The 14,094-nt window shown below is 40.2% G+C and overlaps 1 protein-coding gene and 1 long non-coding RNA gene across 2 annotated transcripts; one reads left to right on the forward strand and one right to left on the reverse strand.

The window, feature by feature from the left end:
* Nucleotides 1-6,980: 6,980 nt before the first annotated feature.
* LOC104021418 (uncharacterized) lies at nt 6,981-8,202 on the reverse strand. The gene is made up of 2 exons (XM_087772510.1): nt 8,150-8,202; nt 6,981-7,340 (listed from the first exon to the last, which is right to left on the reverse strand). The coding sequence occupies exon 2, from the start codon at nt 7,313-7,315 to the stop codon at nt 7,076-7,078; it is 240 nt and encodes a 79-aa protein (XP_087628636.1). The 5' UTR covers nt 7,316-7,340; nt 8,150-8,202; the 3' UTR covers nt 6,981-7,075.
* Nucleotides 8,203-10,351: 2,149 nt separating this feature from the next.
* On the forward strand, nt 10,352-11,719 carry LOC148053843 (uncharacterized). The gene is made up of 2 exons (XR_015707874.1): nt 10,352-10,373; nt 10,968-11,719. It is a non-coding gene; the product is annotated as an uncharacterized LOC148053843 (long non-coding RNA).
* The last annotated feature ends 2,375 nt before the right edge of the window (nt 11,720-14,094 follow it).

Consider the following 14,094-nt stretch of genomic DNA (forward strand, 5'->3'; position numbering starts at 1 on the left):
AAAGATTATAGTTTTGGGATACTAGAAAGAGCTACAGAAGATGAGTCATTGCACTATGCTATACAGAACATTCCTTTTTGTTGAAGCTGTGTTGTTCATCTTTTAGGTACTTGTAAATCCAGATCAAAGGAGAGACAGCTGTAATACTTCTCCATTACACAGTACTGCAGCACCTTACTGGAAGTAGTTATTGAAAATGCAGATGACACAAAAGGTAATTTTGCAGAAGTCCTTTAACATCACTGCAGCAACTGTAAGAAGCTTCAAACGAACTGTAGATTGTTGTTCCCATTGCTGAAGGGGTGTAGAGGGGTTTAAATGCAGGAGAATATCTAGAGAGAGCTCATAGTTGAGAAGCAGGAAGAAGCAGACAGAAAGACAGACAAAAGTACAAATGCCAAGAAATTTTTGAGAGCAGCCAAGCTCCCTGTTCTCAGTAACTTCAGTTGCTGTCACAGGAGCTCAGCGCTTCTGTAAACATCGCCTCTGAGATTAGCCATTCATCTTTGCTTGCCAGGTCGGGGTTCATTCTTGTTGCAGGGATATTGCTGCTGGGTTTAGCAACAAGAGTAGCAGCACCTGTAACCGTAATTGCAGCAGGAAGGGTAGTAGTATCGGGTCCTGTATGTCCTCCTGTAGCTACAGCAGTCTCCGCAGTTGTAGTTGTACAGACTCCGGTAGCTGCAGGGGTTGCAGCAGCTGTAGGTCCGGTAGCAGCACACAGTCCTGTAGCAGGGTGAGCAGCACACGCTGTAGCACGGGTACCCGCAGCAGTACATCTTGGTGTGGTGGAGGGAGGCAGGCAAACCTGAAACAAAGCAGCAGGTAAAGGGTAGACTCAGCTTGCAGGGAGCAGCAGCAGCGGTGGCTTGGAAAATAGAAATAGAAATATTGAGGAAATGCCTCAGTCTTTGGATGTGATTTTGGCTTTCATTTTATCCAGCCCCTTTCTGTGCTCCCTTCTTGCTAGATTTGACCATGAGAGACAGTTTCTGTACTTTAGCTTCTCCTCTTGAAAGTGAACATAATACCCTGTATTTCTGGACTTTGGATACAGGAGGTTCAGCTTGCAGACACACATCCAAGTGTATGCATTTGTGAGTGTTTGGTGTCCAAGCCCACAGCACAGGCAGCCGAGGTCAGCCCTGACAGCCAGTCTGCAGCTCAGGACGTGCACGTGTAGGTGTCCTAACGTCTGACCCGAATCCCACACAGCATTTTCAAAAGTTTTCAGAAGCATTCATACACACTGTGACAAGTTCATTAAAGTCAGCCTCCTTGTCTGGTTTTAATCTTGGCATGTAAACTATTCCTTTTCCTGTGTAACATTGGTTCACATGCTTTGTTACTGCCAGTTCTAGCAAGGACACTGAAAACGCTCTGCTGCACAATGAAGAGCTAAGGTTTAAATCCCCTACTGCTGCAGATCAGAGCTGCTCTAGTGACTTCAGAGAGACTAAAGCAATTCATGTGACCTGTCCATATTCATTATTGCAACATCTTTCCATCAAAAAGCCATTTCCACTTTGCGTAATATGCAATTCTGCCCATGAAGCAAAATTTCAGTGTTAAGTATCGCCAAGTAAAAAAAGAAAATGTCTGTTCCATTTAAAAAGCCAAAGAAGTAGAGTTGTTGCTTTCTCTTATGTGAAGACAAAACTTCTTACCAGGCTTCACATCTTACCAATGATATCTGAATGTTCATTCATCAATGTTCCCACTTTTTTAACTATACAGATTAAAAGCATACAGGATAAAATACTTCTACCGTTGTTAAGAATCAGAGAATGCTAGTAAAGGACTTATTCCCAAGTTAAATGAATCTCTATGAGAACAGGATCTGCACTTACCAAGTTCACCGAGGAGAGTAAACCGAGAGGAGCGATGTGAGGAGTGTGGGGTTGTGAGCGCTTTTATACGGTTTCTTAGGCCTGCGGAAGTCAGTGGAATTCTCCGTGTGCTTCCATTGCCTGCTAGTCACAAAACAAATTTCTGAAGTCCAATTGCTATAATTGTTTTCCTCCACATTTAGGACAATTTTCAGATTCCTCTGGTAGCACATTGTGATTACACCCTGTGAGATTCTTTCATCTTAAAACTTTCCAGGACAAATGGGTTTCTGGGAATTCACCCAAAGGACAACTGGGAATGAATGGAGGATGCACAGAACAGTTCCAGCTACGCTGCCTGCCTAGCTGGGGAGTCCATAGGCTGTTTCTTTATGTTATGCCCCTCTAAGGGAGGTGGATGCTGAACATTGTGGGATGACGTAAAATACCTGAGGAGGAAAGAGGGAATATACTGTGTCCTTGGGGCTTTTACCAACCATTTTGATTCATTTCCGTTGCAATTAATGACATGCATTCCATTGATTCCTTTATGTTCTTCTACTGTCTATAATTTGGCATCCACACTATAAGAAGTTCAGGTCAAGGCACAGGATCAATTAAATGAGCATCTAAGAAATGTGTCTAAGACTTAGGATCTGTTTTTTTTCTTTTTTCTCTCTCTTTTCTGGGTGAAATTATTAGAAAATCTTGCTTGAATCAATGTCTTGTGATATCGCACACACATATGATATATTTATATGAGAAGTATATATATGAGATATATATGCATATGTAATACCGGGGCAAGTATCGCTGCAGGATCTGGTAGTGCAGAACAAATCTGGGTTTTCTGTTGGTTTACTACAGGGACTGCAGCAGAGAAAAGGGGGAGAGCAGTCTTTTAGGAAGGCTGTGGAAGCCAGTAGGCTGGAGACCACGTGTTCCTGACTGGTGGGGAGCATTTGCTGGGAAGAGTAGCCAGAGACTCTGCTAGCAGTGAGGTGTCCTACGAAGTCCCTTGCTTTGCAATGGGCTTTAGTCGAATAAAAATTCCTGCTGCTGGGATGACGACTATAATGCCTTAGTTTTAATAAAGAGAAACATTGCTTAGCCCAGGGGTTTCCTTCCCCATTCTGTTGTTTATTATACAACACCGAGGCACCTTTCAGTAACAAACCATTAATATTTAAATAATACAAACATTGCTAAAGTAAGTCTGTAATGACTGTTTTGGAGGAGCATTGATACCATAAATTTTGATGAAGCTCAGCACTTCCAGAACGTCTGTTATTATCCTCATTTAATATGCAAATGAGGAATGGCTCACTGAAGTGAAGGTCATACAAGGAGGTATTTGTTGAGGGGGAAATAAAAAAGAAGGCTTTTGACTTTATGTGTTGTGCTCTGCTTCCTTGGGAAGCCAGTGTTAGATGAGATCGAAAACCAGCATCAACAAGATTTGCTGTAAAACAATATATATAATTTTAACTTCTAAATATTCTGCTAGCATCAGTGTTGTAGAACTTAATTTACATTTGTTTTGGTGATATTCTGAAAGAATTTTTTTGTGGTATGAGCAGGTGCAATGGTGGGGTATAGATAGTGATTGATTTTTCCCCCTTCTTTTGTATATGTATATGTATGTAATAGTTACCGAAATGAATGCTGAACTTTCATAAATTTCCTGGTTTTGGTCTGTGAACCAGACTGAAAGGGAATATTAAAGGTATAAAATAAAAGTATTTTAGAAGAAGAGAAGAAAAAAAAGTATTTTTTTTACAGGCAGAAGTAGGAGGCAAAGAAAAGTGGCACAAAATATTTTTGCCTCCTCTGTTACTCTAGCAGTAGGAATTTTTATTCTGTGAGGAAGATAAGGTGCACTAGGTTTTATTTTTAAATGTATATTAGGTATATGTAAGTGTACAGAACTTCTTTTTTTCCTCTAGGAAATGCTGACATAATTCAGGTTACATACAAGTTTAATATGTTAAAAATATCCCAAATATATGAATTTTGATTCACAGTCATCTCTAGTCTGAGTATCTGTTGTTGTCTTGTCCATTCTGGTATCTTGATTTGATAATTAAAACTGAGGATGACCCAAAAAGTTTTAAGACGAAAGAAGTCCGTAACCTTTGCATTGTCATGTGGAAATGAGAGCAGACTAGTGATCCTTGACGTTGAAGAAACCAATTATATTAATTGAAATTGTGACGTGCGCAAAAATATTTATTTTTTTTCCTGTTTGCGCAGGTCAGAAGATCATAATTTCTGAGTGACCAAGCAACCTGTTGCACGGTGGCTGAAGCCAGGTCCCTCACAAACAGCTGAGGAGCACTGAAATGGCCATTAATTGTCCTGGAAAGTTAAACATGTGCATGCGATTTTTCAAAGTTACCTAACTGCTCAAAATTAATAGAATATTTTGATGTGCTAAGTATTGAAAATCAGAAATTGAGCTTGGGAAGTGTGAATTCACTAATGCCTGCAATTCTGTACCTGCTAACAACAGTAATACAGGGAAGTGCCCTAAACAGACTTCAAGACACACAGCAGTGTTCAGTCAGTAACTGGAAATATGATTTATAAAAAATCTTGTTAGTTACAGAAAGATGGAGTCAAATTGACAGATGAAAATACATTAAGAAATTTAGTTAAGAGCCCTGACTCATGAGAACATTGCAGGTTTAAGTGTGTTAATCCCTATAAAATTTCAATTGCTTTTTGTCATCTTCATTTGTCAAATGATTTTTCCTACATTATTCCTTCATTTGATGTATTTTTCCAGCTGTACTATGGTAGAGTTTATATCAGAACTAACAAATATTTTAAAAGTGTGTATTAAAAAGAAGTTCTGAAAAAGTTTAAAATGCTGATATTTTCTCTCAAGATGGATGTTTCCATTTTCTCTTTAACTTTTATCAAGTGCATAGTTATTTCATCTCCTATCACGTCAGTAATACGATTATGCAGAAATAATGCATGCAATTCTAAGTACATACAAATAGAGTATCTTTGTGTGTGCTTGTGTACGTACATAAAAACCCCATCATTTCTTGAGATGTGATCCACTTTTCCCTATTTCTTCTGACAACATGCTATGACTGACAATATTTATTGAAAAAATTCTAGTAATTTCATTTTTTTGAAATAATGAAGAGTATTTCATATAGGTTTAAATATTTTTATTGTTTCTGCATTATATGCAAAATTTAAATCTGAACATTTTGAACAAGTGAAAAAATAGACTACTAACTGAAAGACAAACCATTTCCAATTTCTTTGTGTTACTCTGAAATAAGAAAGTCTATGATATACTGTATCAACATATAACTTCTCTTAAACATTTAAGACAAATTTATGCATAAACCAGAGCTACTTTTAAATAAAAAATGAATACCTTCAGATGCTGAATTTGCACTTCATGACCAGTTGAGGGAAATATTGATTTGCATTTTTAGACTGTTAAATCAGATGAGAACATTTTCAATAAAAGGAAATTAATACAACAATTCAGCACAGTGAACAGGAAAAGCCTTTGGTAGTAGGTAATTTGTCCAAAATAATTTTCCAGAAGTACCCCCTGTGTTACTGTAGACCAGAATGGTGAATTTTCAAAGCAGAGTTTGATGGATGTTTTTGGCAGTTCACCCAGGCACTCATGGGCTTGTTTTCTTCAGATTTCTTTTTTGCAGTCTCCTCTGACAACTTCTTGAATAACCTGTTGAATAAGTGTCTAGCTTCTGCTTCATTTCTATGCTCCTGGCACTTACGGGATGAGGCAAGAAACCCTACAGCAATCCCTTCCCTGATGGTGTACCCACCAGGGAAACATCAGCGCCAAAGTCCATAATTCTGCCTCCTACATGCAGATCGGCGTTTGCTGGAGAGCTGAAGCTCCTGCACACTGGGAGGAGAAATACTTCCTGTTGGAAATCACTTCCAAAACTCAATCTTCTTGTGTCTCCGGATGGCTCCAGCCTGGGAGCTGTCCCAGTAGGTTCATTGCTTTGTCATCAAGCTGACAGTCACTTTTACTTTAAGCAGCTCTTCTCCCTTCCTGTCACATGCCCTCCTGTTAATTACGGGGAGGAAGAGGCTTCCCCTTGAAGCCTCACCTTATCTGGAATCTGCGTGCTTCTCGTCTTCCTTTATAAAGCAATTTTTCCTGATGGCGAGGGCTGGCAGACGCTTGCAGGATGCATGCCCGAAAGCCAGCCCGGCCAGGGCAGCAATGGGAAGGACTAAGCTCAGCTCACACACAAGAGGTCAACTGCACAAAGTAATCCCTGGTGGAGAAATGGCAATATTTAAACGTTGATACACATTGGGAAGAGGTGAATGTGAGCTCCCATGTGTTCTCGTATCAGGTATCTATTTCAGAGCTGCAGAAAGTCTAGGGAGTCTGGCATTTTGTGTCTCAGTGCATTTTGGAGCCTCAAATGTAGCATAACCTGGGCTGGAATGTAGTCAGCAAGTACTGATTTGATTTTATTACATCTTCACATTTCTAAGCTAGTATTTTGGAAATAAGCAGTGTTTTGGCATGTTTGGTGGCAGAGAGGCAGAGTTAAGACATGGCAGATGTGAGTTTTCAGGACTGTCTTGGAGGAGACAGAAATTGAAGTGTTCAATATGTCCTCAGTCACCTCAGACTCCACAGGATGATTAAAACTGCAGATCTGAAAAGCTAGTGCCTCCTTTTTTGCCACGTGTCAGGTAAATAATTAATAAAGTCAAATATAAAAGAAAAAAAACCTTAAAAATATAACAGAAAGCAGTACTGTGATGCAAGATCTTTTAATGAGAGTAAGAAGCACTGTATACAGCAGTTACAGCTTGTAGTAGTACAGAATAGGAGTATTCAGAGATTCATACATTCTTTAAACCAAGAGTTACTGCATTTCACAGCAGATGCTTTTGGGACTATGGTGGTGTTTAATGAAGAGCAGAGATGTCAGCGCAGCATATGGCGAGACGAAGTGTCTGCTCTGGTCTGCATCTCCTGTTGCAAAGCTACACATCAAAATACAGAGTACATCCACCAACAAAGGCTATGAAGGAAGAGTTGACACTAAAAGCAGGTTACTTGAAATAGCTGCAGACATTGAAGAGTGATGCCAAGCACTCAGGATCATTCTTGACCACAGTTGTTGTCACAGGAGCTTAGCAAAGGTAAAATTCATACAGGAGCCATAAATCACTATTTTGCCTTCGTTTCCTATCTGGTTGTTATATGGTTGGGTTTAGCAGGGGTAGCAGGGGTAGCAGCTCCCATAGCTGTATCTACGGGTGTAGCGAGAGGAGTAGGGGTAGCAGTAGCGGGAGCTGTAGTAGGGGTAGCAGTCCCGATAACCGCACAGACCCCCGTAGCCGCGGTAGCCGCAAGGACTTCCGCAGTCGTAGGTCCGGTAGCTGTACCCGGTCCCGTAGCTGCAGGGAGAGTAGCAGGAATCCTCACACTGGTTCTGGTAGTAGTAAGTCATCTTGGTGCGATGGAGGGAGGCAAGCCTAAAACACAGCAGAAGAGAAGAAGATAAGGTCTGCCCCAGAGAGCCAGTGGCAGCTTGCTGCTTCTAGCATACCCTGCGTAAGCATGGGAAAGAGGGGAAGGAGAGAAGGGCAAACGCAGGAACCAACCCAACATCTCCATTCAAGGCTATACCCTGGCTCTTTCTTGCCCAGCTCACTTCTTCCTGTTTTTCCACCTTCTTTTCTCCATTAAAATATTTTATGCTGCCTTTCTTCTTGCCATTGTTTAGAATTGGCAGTCTGGGTTCAGATAGTATTTTAAAGAGGATATTGTTAGGTTTACGTTCTCTGTATCAGTGTCCGCTGTTTCTCTAAAGACCATAAGTGAACAGACACTAGTTCAGGAATCAATTCTGCCAGTTTTTGCTGTCGAGACAAGACACCACGCAGAAATCCTCCCCTTGTGCAAGTCAGCATTGCCCTGCTGAAAAAAGCAGCTTGTTTGTTTGGACCTGTGTCTGTGCCTTAATTGCCAGTTGAATATATACTTGCTTTTTGTTTGAAATAATTGAAAAAGTGTAATGCATTGTCTGCTTCAAAATAAAGAAGCCTGAAATGCTTCAGTATATCATAAAATAAGGTAATTTCTCATAGCGCATGGCTAGATGAGACAATTTTCTAAGCTTATGTGGGCATTTAATATCCCATTTTTAACAAAAAAGAACTGTACTTGCATGGCTGCAAAATCACAGACTTTGCTTTTAAAGTGTAACTGCCACCTCTATAGTAATATAGCAAAAAGACAGCATCTACACAGTAATAAAGACATTGCAGTAAGTCTGACTTACCAAGTTCAGTGAGACTGCAAGTCCGGAGATGCGAGTAGAGAGCCCTGAATTTCTCTCCCTTTTATATGTTTTTCTGACCAAGCCTACTGTGCTTTAAACTCATATTCATCACAAAACAAATTTTGTTATGCACGTCATTTCTTCAGTTGATGTAATTGTTTTTCTTGGTTTGTGATTATTAGTCAGCTCTTGGCTTCCAAAAGCATGACATTGCATTGCAGTTTTCTTTCATGTTCAGACTTCCTGGGTCAATTATATTTGTGGAATTAGTGTGGTGAAATCTGAGTTATAACAGGAAAGGGAAGGAAGGATATTGAGAGCAGAATTGATTGACGTTCACAATCCCAGTTTTGAGGGAATGGACAAATTTCAGTATATGAAGCCTGCAATGACTCTGGATTGTTTTGAGGAAGAAAGAATTTCAAATTTTTTTTCAGAAATAATAATCCCTAGAAAGCATTTCTTGTTTGATTTTTGTTTTTATTTCAAAATTGCATTTTTAGGTCAGAATATTGACATTATTTGTATTTATCATTTTGTTTGTATCATTTCCAGCTCAAAAGCAGCAGTACAAGGAAGGTGCTTGGATTAGAGGACAAATCTGGTCTGTACCTTGCTGCAATCAAATATGCATGGATGTGTTAATTGTATACTGTGACCTGCCACAGGAAAGTCATTCTATAGAAAATCCGCTTTACTTGCTTGCTATGCTCTATCAATTACTTTTACTAAACTTCAACAGCCACCTCCTAAGTCTACATAGAAGGAAACTGGGGTCCTTTTTGGTGTAAGAGCAGTGGAAATATTTTTGAATAAGGTAAGGAGTTGGTGACAAGACTTTATGAGAATCGTAAAGCAGGTAGCAATCAATAACAAATCTAAAGGCTTTCAAGCAGAAATAATTGAAATATTTGAAATTTCCAGGCTTTGCACCATATATGAAATAAACTTACAAACTCAGTCTTCTGTGGAGCCAGCCCAAACGAGTTAAATTTAATTGGATCCAAAAATGTCTGCTTAGTGATTGTTTACACTTCAATCAGAAAATGATTCACTCAGGGGTTCATTACGAGGAGCAAGATAAAACAAACAGGAACATATCTCTATAATGACTGTTGTTTTCCTGAGAAGTCCCCCAAATGCTAAATATGATTTAATGTGACATCTTCTTAATGTTGTTGAGGTGTTTAACGTAATGCTGTTAATGACAGTGAATAATGCTGAGTGCTGTGAATGGGACCTGGTAAGCAGCAACATCGCGGTCTTCCCTGGTGACCTTCACCTCAAAACACTGCTGTTTACTCCCATCTAAAGGAAGGATAATAACAGGCATGTCAGATGTTCTGGGCCTTTCTCTAAATTTTGAATATCAAAGCCTTCATTAATACTTATTAAAGATTTACATGTACAAAGAGATTTATTATTTAAATATTAATACTACGTTACTGGAAAACACCCCAGTATTATGTAACGCAGTTTCTAAAAACATATATCAGGTTATCCTGTTTCTATGCTTTATTAAGGTTCTAATTTATAGCTTCAGAATTGGGTCTCTGAAAGTTTTTTCTCTAAAAATACATCATTTACATACCATTTTAATGCTTATATGCCAATTTTCTAGCTGAATCAATCAGCACAGCAATATCCTATTGCGTGACAATGTCAAATCAAAGAAACGGTGTTTCCCCCTTTGCTAGTTACAGGAAATGTTGGAAGGGAATGGTAAGAACGTGCTGTTTCACATGTCATTAAAGTTATGAAATACATGAAAAGGAGACGCTGCCCTTTCCGCAGGTATTTCAGAAAAAAAATGTACAACAAAGTACATGGGCCAACATGCATGGTGAGGCTGGTCTTCCAAAAATGAAATGTTTGGTAATTTGTACATCTTTGCATATTTTGTCAACTTGTTGCTGTACTGAAGAAGTGAATTCAGCACGATGATACCAAGGCTTAATTGCCCTGTATAGTTTTGAGATGAAAGAAACCTGGAGGGTGTAGCCTGCATGTCACAGTGCTGGACCAATAATCAGAAACCCTGGGGAGAACCGGTATATCAATGAGAAGGAGTCATGAGGGAAGCAAAATGTGTTTGGTAATTCGAGCCGACCCAGGGCACAGACATGCCTTTCACACCGTGGGCGGGACTGGATGCTCTATAAAAACCTGCGCTGCTGAGAATAATGCATTCGCTTCTCCTGCCTTATCCTCCTTGCAGAAGTGGGTAAGTCAGAACAGATTTAGAAAACCTAGTGAATAATGAAGAGATGTATTTGATACTATTTTCCTCCTTCCCTGCCCTCCCCCCCAGTTACTAATCTACTAGTGCAGTAGCTTAATGCATTGGGAATTAAGGTTGTGATTTGATGAGAATTATTTATATGTAAGATATTCTTTGCTCCCTGGATTTTCATTAATATTTGAGTATTTGAAACTGTGTCAGTCCTGCGCGCATCCCTCTTTCCCTTAAAGTCTTTATCTCGGTACGGCTATGAAGAATTTTCCAGTTTATTTCCTGACAGTTCCCTTTTGACACAGGCGTCATGGTTCACAGTCCCATCTCCCATTATGATCCATGGGTGCAGCCAGTGGGGCTGTGCAGGGAAGCTCAGAAAGGCTGGTCAGGACGAAGGATTAGGGGGAAGACCCGGCACTAAAAATCAGGATAGAATGATAGATGAGGACAGAGGGTGTTGGGCAGCATGCCTGGGTTTGCTGGCTCTCTCTTCCCTTCCTGCATGCTTACAGCATTTATTTGAGGTTTACTTGCTGTTGGGAGCATTGCCTTACAATCTTTTTCTTCCCTGCGGTGTTTTAGGCTTGCCTCCCTCCATCGCACCAAGATGACTTACTACTACCAGAACCAGTGTGAGGATTCCTGCTACTCTCCCTGCAGCTACGGGACCGGGTACAGCTACCGGACCTACGACTGCGGAAGTCCTTGCGGCTACCGCGGCTACGGGGGTCTGTGCGGTTATCGGGACTGCTACCCCTACTACAGCTCCCGCTACTGCTACCCCTACTCCTCTTGCTACACCCGTAGATACAGCTATGGGAGCTGCTACCCCTGCTACCCCTGCTAAATCCAGAAGGATTTAATGGGAAACAAGGACTGAGACTTAATTACCGGCTTTATGGCTGCTGTTAGGGGGACGGTTTGCAGAAGCTCTGAGTCCAGGCCTGCGACTGTATTTTGGAGAGCTCAGTGTTTCTGTAAAACTTCTTCAATGTTCTTCCAAAATGTTTTGTCTTCCTTTTTCCCTACCGACTTCTTAACCCTGCATGGGTTTGGTGGTGTAAAGGAAGCCAGGCTTAACATGGGTTAACATGAGTAAATAACTTCTTAACTCATTTATAGCTCTTTCCCAGCTAACATTAATGAAATCTAGAGTGTACCTGTACTAGCTTCCTATAGATACATCACACTGTGTTTCTGACTTAACTGCTTTTGAAGCTATACCAAAGAAACAGTGAATCATCTGCTCTGATTTGTTTCATTGGACTTAAAGCAAGTGGAAAAGTTTGAAAATGGAAATGGATAGTCAAATGCTACAGCTGTAGCAGCAAAAGTGTTACCAATGAAACCGGGAGATTTTCTGCAGATATAAATTAATCTCTGTACGCATTCTTTCTGCTTCTGCTTTCTGTATTATTTTAGATTGTGATTGTGAGCTTTATTCTTATTAAAATGTTATAGCATCATTACATGTCCCTGTTTTTCTGACTTGGATGTACACAGATTTTTGTCCCCTGCTCGATATGTTTTACAGAGACATACTGCATCCTGTAGCTTTTATGAATGTCAGCTGAACCTGAGCACGTATTTTGCAAACAGTAGTATCTCAGAAAATGAAGTCACCCATTCTGGAATTTCCTAGGAAGGATTTTGAAATATTCTTTTAAATTTGCCTTAACATCACAGTGTGTGTGTAGACATTGGATATAACAGCACCACATCTTAGCAATTTGTAAATGCGTGGACTGCCTGCAGACAAACCCAATTTAACTGGGGAATAAGCCAAGAATTTGGAAGAAAATCCCCCTTTCTCAAGTGCTTTTGTGCTGGCAGTGTCTAGGATGCTTTCTGGATTTAGAGATCTGATTTGTTACAGAGCAGAAGATCGCACACTTTCCATTCACCTTATTAAGTGTTGGTAAGGACAAGTGTTTGCAAGTGTTACTGCAAGGCTCCATTTGAATGACAATGAAATGGCGTGAAGTTCCCAGGCTGCACAATCACAGAATTGCTATTAGGGTGAGATCCCTTGACCCAGTCTGAAGTGACTCTATTATTCATGACTGAAGTACCTAACTGGCAGCGGTAGTAACCTCTTAATAGTACCATGCTGCAACACAGCCTAGGCATAAAACAGCTGGTGGAGTGCTTTGAAAGCCCTATTAAACCCTAGAACCCTTATTGTGAATGTAATTGCTGTCCTTTGAACATACGCAGAGGCACTTGGAGGGCAATCTCACAAGAGGAACAGAGCTCAATTGTGCTACAACACAAAATACGAGTACAAAATTCATCGAAAACCTTTGCAAGTAAAGCTGTGGGTTACACTTCCAGCAGCTTTCAGGGCGGAGCTTTCTCATGGCTTCTGAGGAGCTTTGTTCCTAGGAAAGCACTCACTGACTTCAGCGCCTGACGTGTTCCCTGCAGAAGCACAGTGCAAGTTGCTGTTCGACCTGGATCTTGACATTAAGATCTATAAATTTAGCTGGAATCGGTCATAATTTCAATTTTTCATTAGCTAAATCTATTAAATCAAATCTGGAAAGTTATGAATAAGTTATTAAGTACAAACTGGAAAATATTAGGTGTCTCAGAGTGCACAAGTAAGAGACAATGTTAGCTTAAAATAAATGCTAATGTCTCAGTAGTTCTACAGACTGTTTATGGGCTTAGCTGCTTTAACAAGGGACCTAGATAAAAGAAAGAGTTAGAAATTCGTGGAATGCCACACACATATGTTTCTTCCACTCCGGGAAATCTTAAGATAAGACCAGAAAGAAATCCAAATATCTGGGATGAGAAGGCAAAGTAACTAATTATAGGGTCTATCACAGATGTTTGTACAGAGCATTTGAATGAAAAATTTGAAGGCTATAAAATAGCATTCTGACTAAAGCATATACTGAAATGTCTCAACATATACATTTGAAGTGACTATTATTCAACAATGAAGCACCTGACAAGAGCAGTAAGCTTTTAATAGAGTAGTAACCCACTATAAATGTATAAAATACTTACGAGCGTCTGAGAACTGCTTTGAACTTCTCAGACAACCTAGCGTGGAAAAATATGAAGACGTATATTTCTGCTTGAGAAAAGGACCACAAAGTAACAAATTCACTGCTATTTTTTCTTCAAAACGTGTCCCTTACAATGGGGCTAATAGCTTGTTTGTATCTGTTGTGTGCTACAAAACAAGGGTATCTATGACAAGCTGTTGAACCTCTCACAAACCATGTTGGCTAACGCACATGCCATCTGATATTTAACCCCGTGGCTTGAGCTTCATTATCAACATATGCTGGGCCAACGTGGAAAATCAGAAGAGCAAACTCATACAAACCAACCAAAAGCCAACTTATTGATGCAAAGCGGATTTTTTAATGTGGATGGAAAATGCAATAGATAATGACAGCAGGAAACAAAACAACACAGAAGCAATGAATTGGAAACACAACAATCATGAGGCTGTAGCAAGGCGCAACCCAGGGCTTCACTCCAAAGATTCCCCCCTCCTATTGCAGGCTGGGAGTCTCAGAGCTGTCAGAGCAGGAGACTCTCATCCGAGGATGAGTACAGCTTCGTTGTATCACAGGTTGAGGGGAGCTTTTGGAGGCAGTGCTGGAAAGCCTAAAGCTGCCAGCTGAAGATCTGCAGGGTTACTCTGTGCAAATAAGCAAGGATCGTAAAGATCTAGTAGCTGTTTTGC

The sequence above is a fragment of the Nipponia nippon genome, unplaced genomic scaffold (genome assembly GCF_047370975.1).
Source record: "Nipponia nippon isolate SJK-2023a ecotype South Korea unplaced genomic scaffold, ASM4737097v1 scaffold_36, whole genome shotgun sequence".
Lineage (NCBI taxonomy): Eukaryota > Metazoa > Chordata > Aves > Pelecaniformes > Threskiornithidae > Nipponia > Nipponia nippon.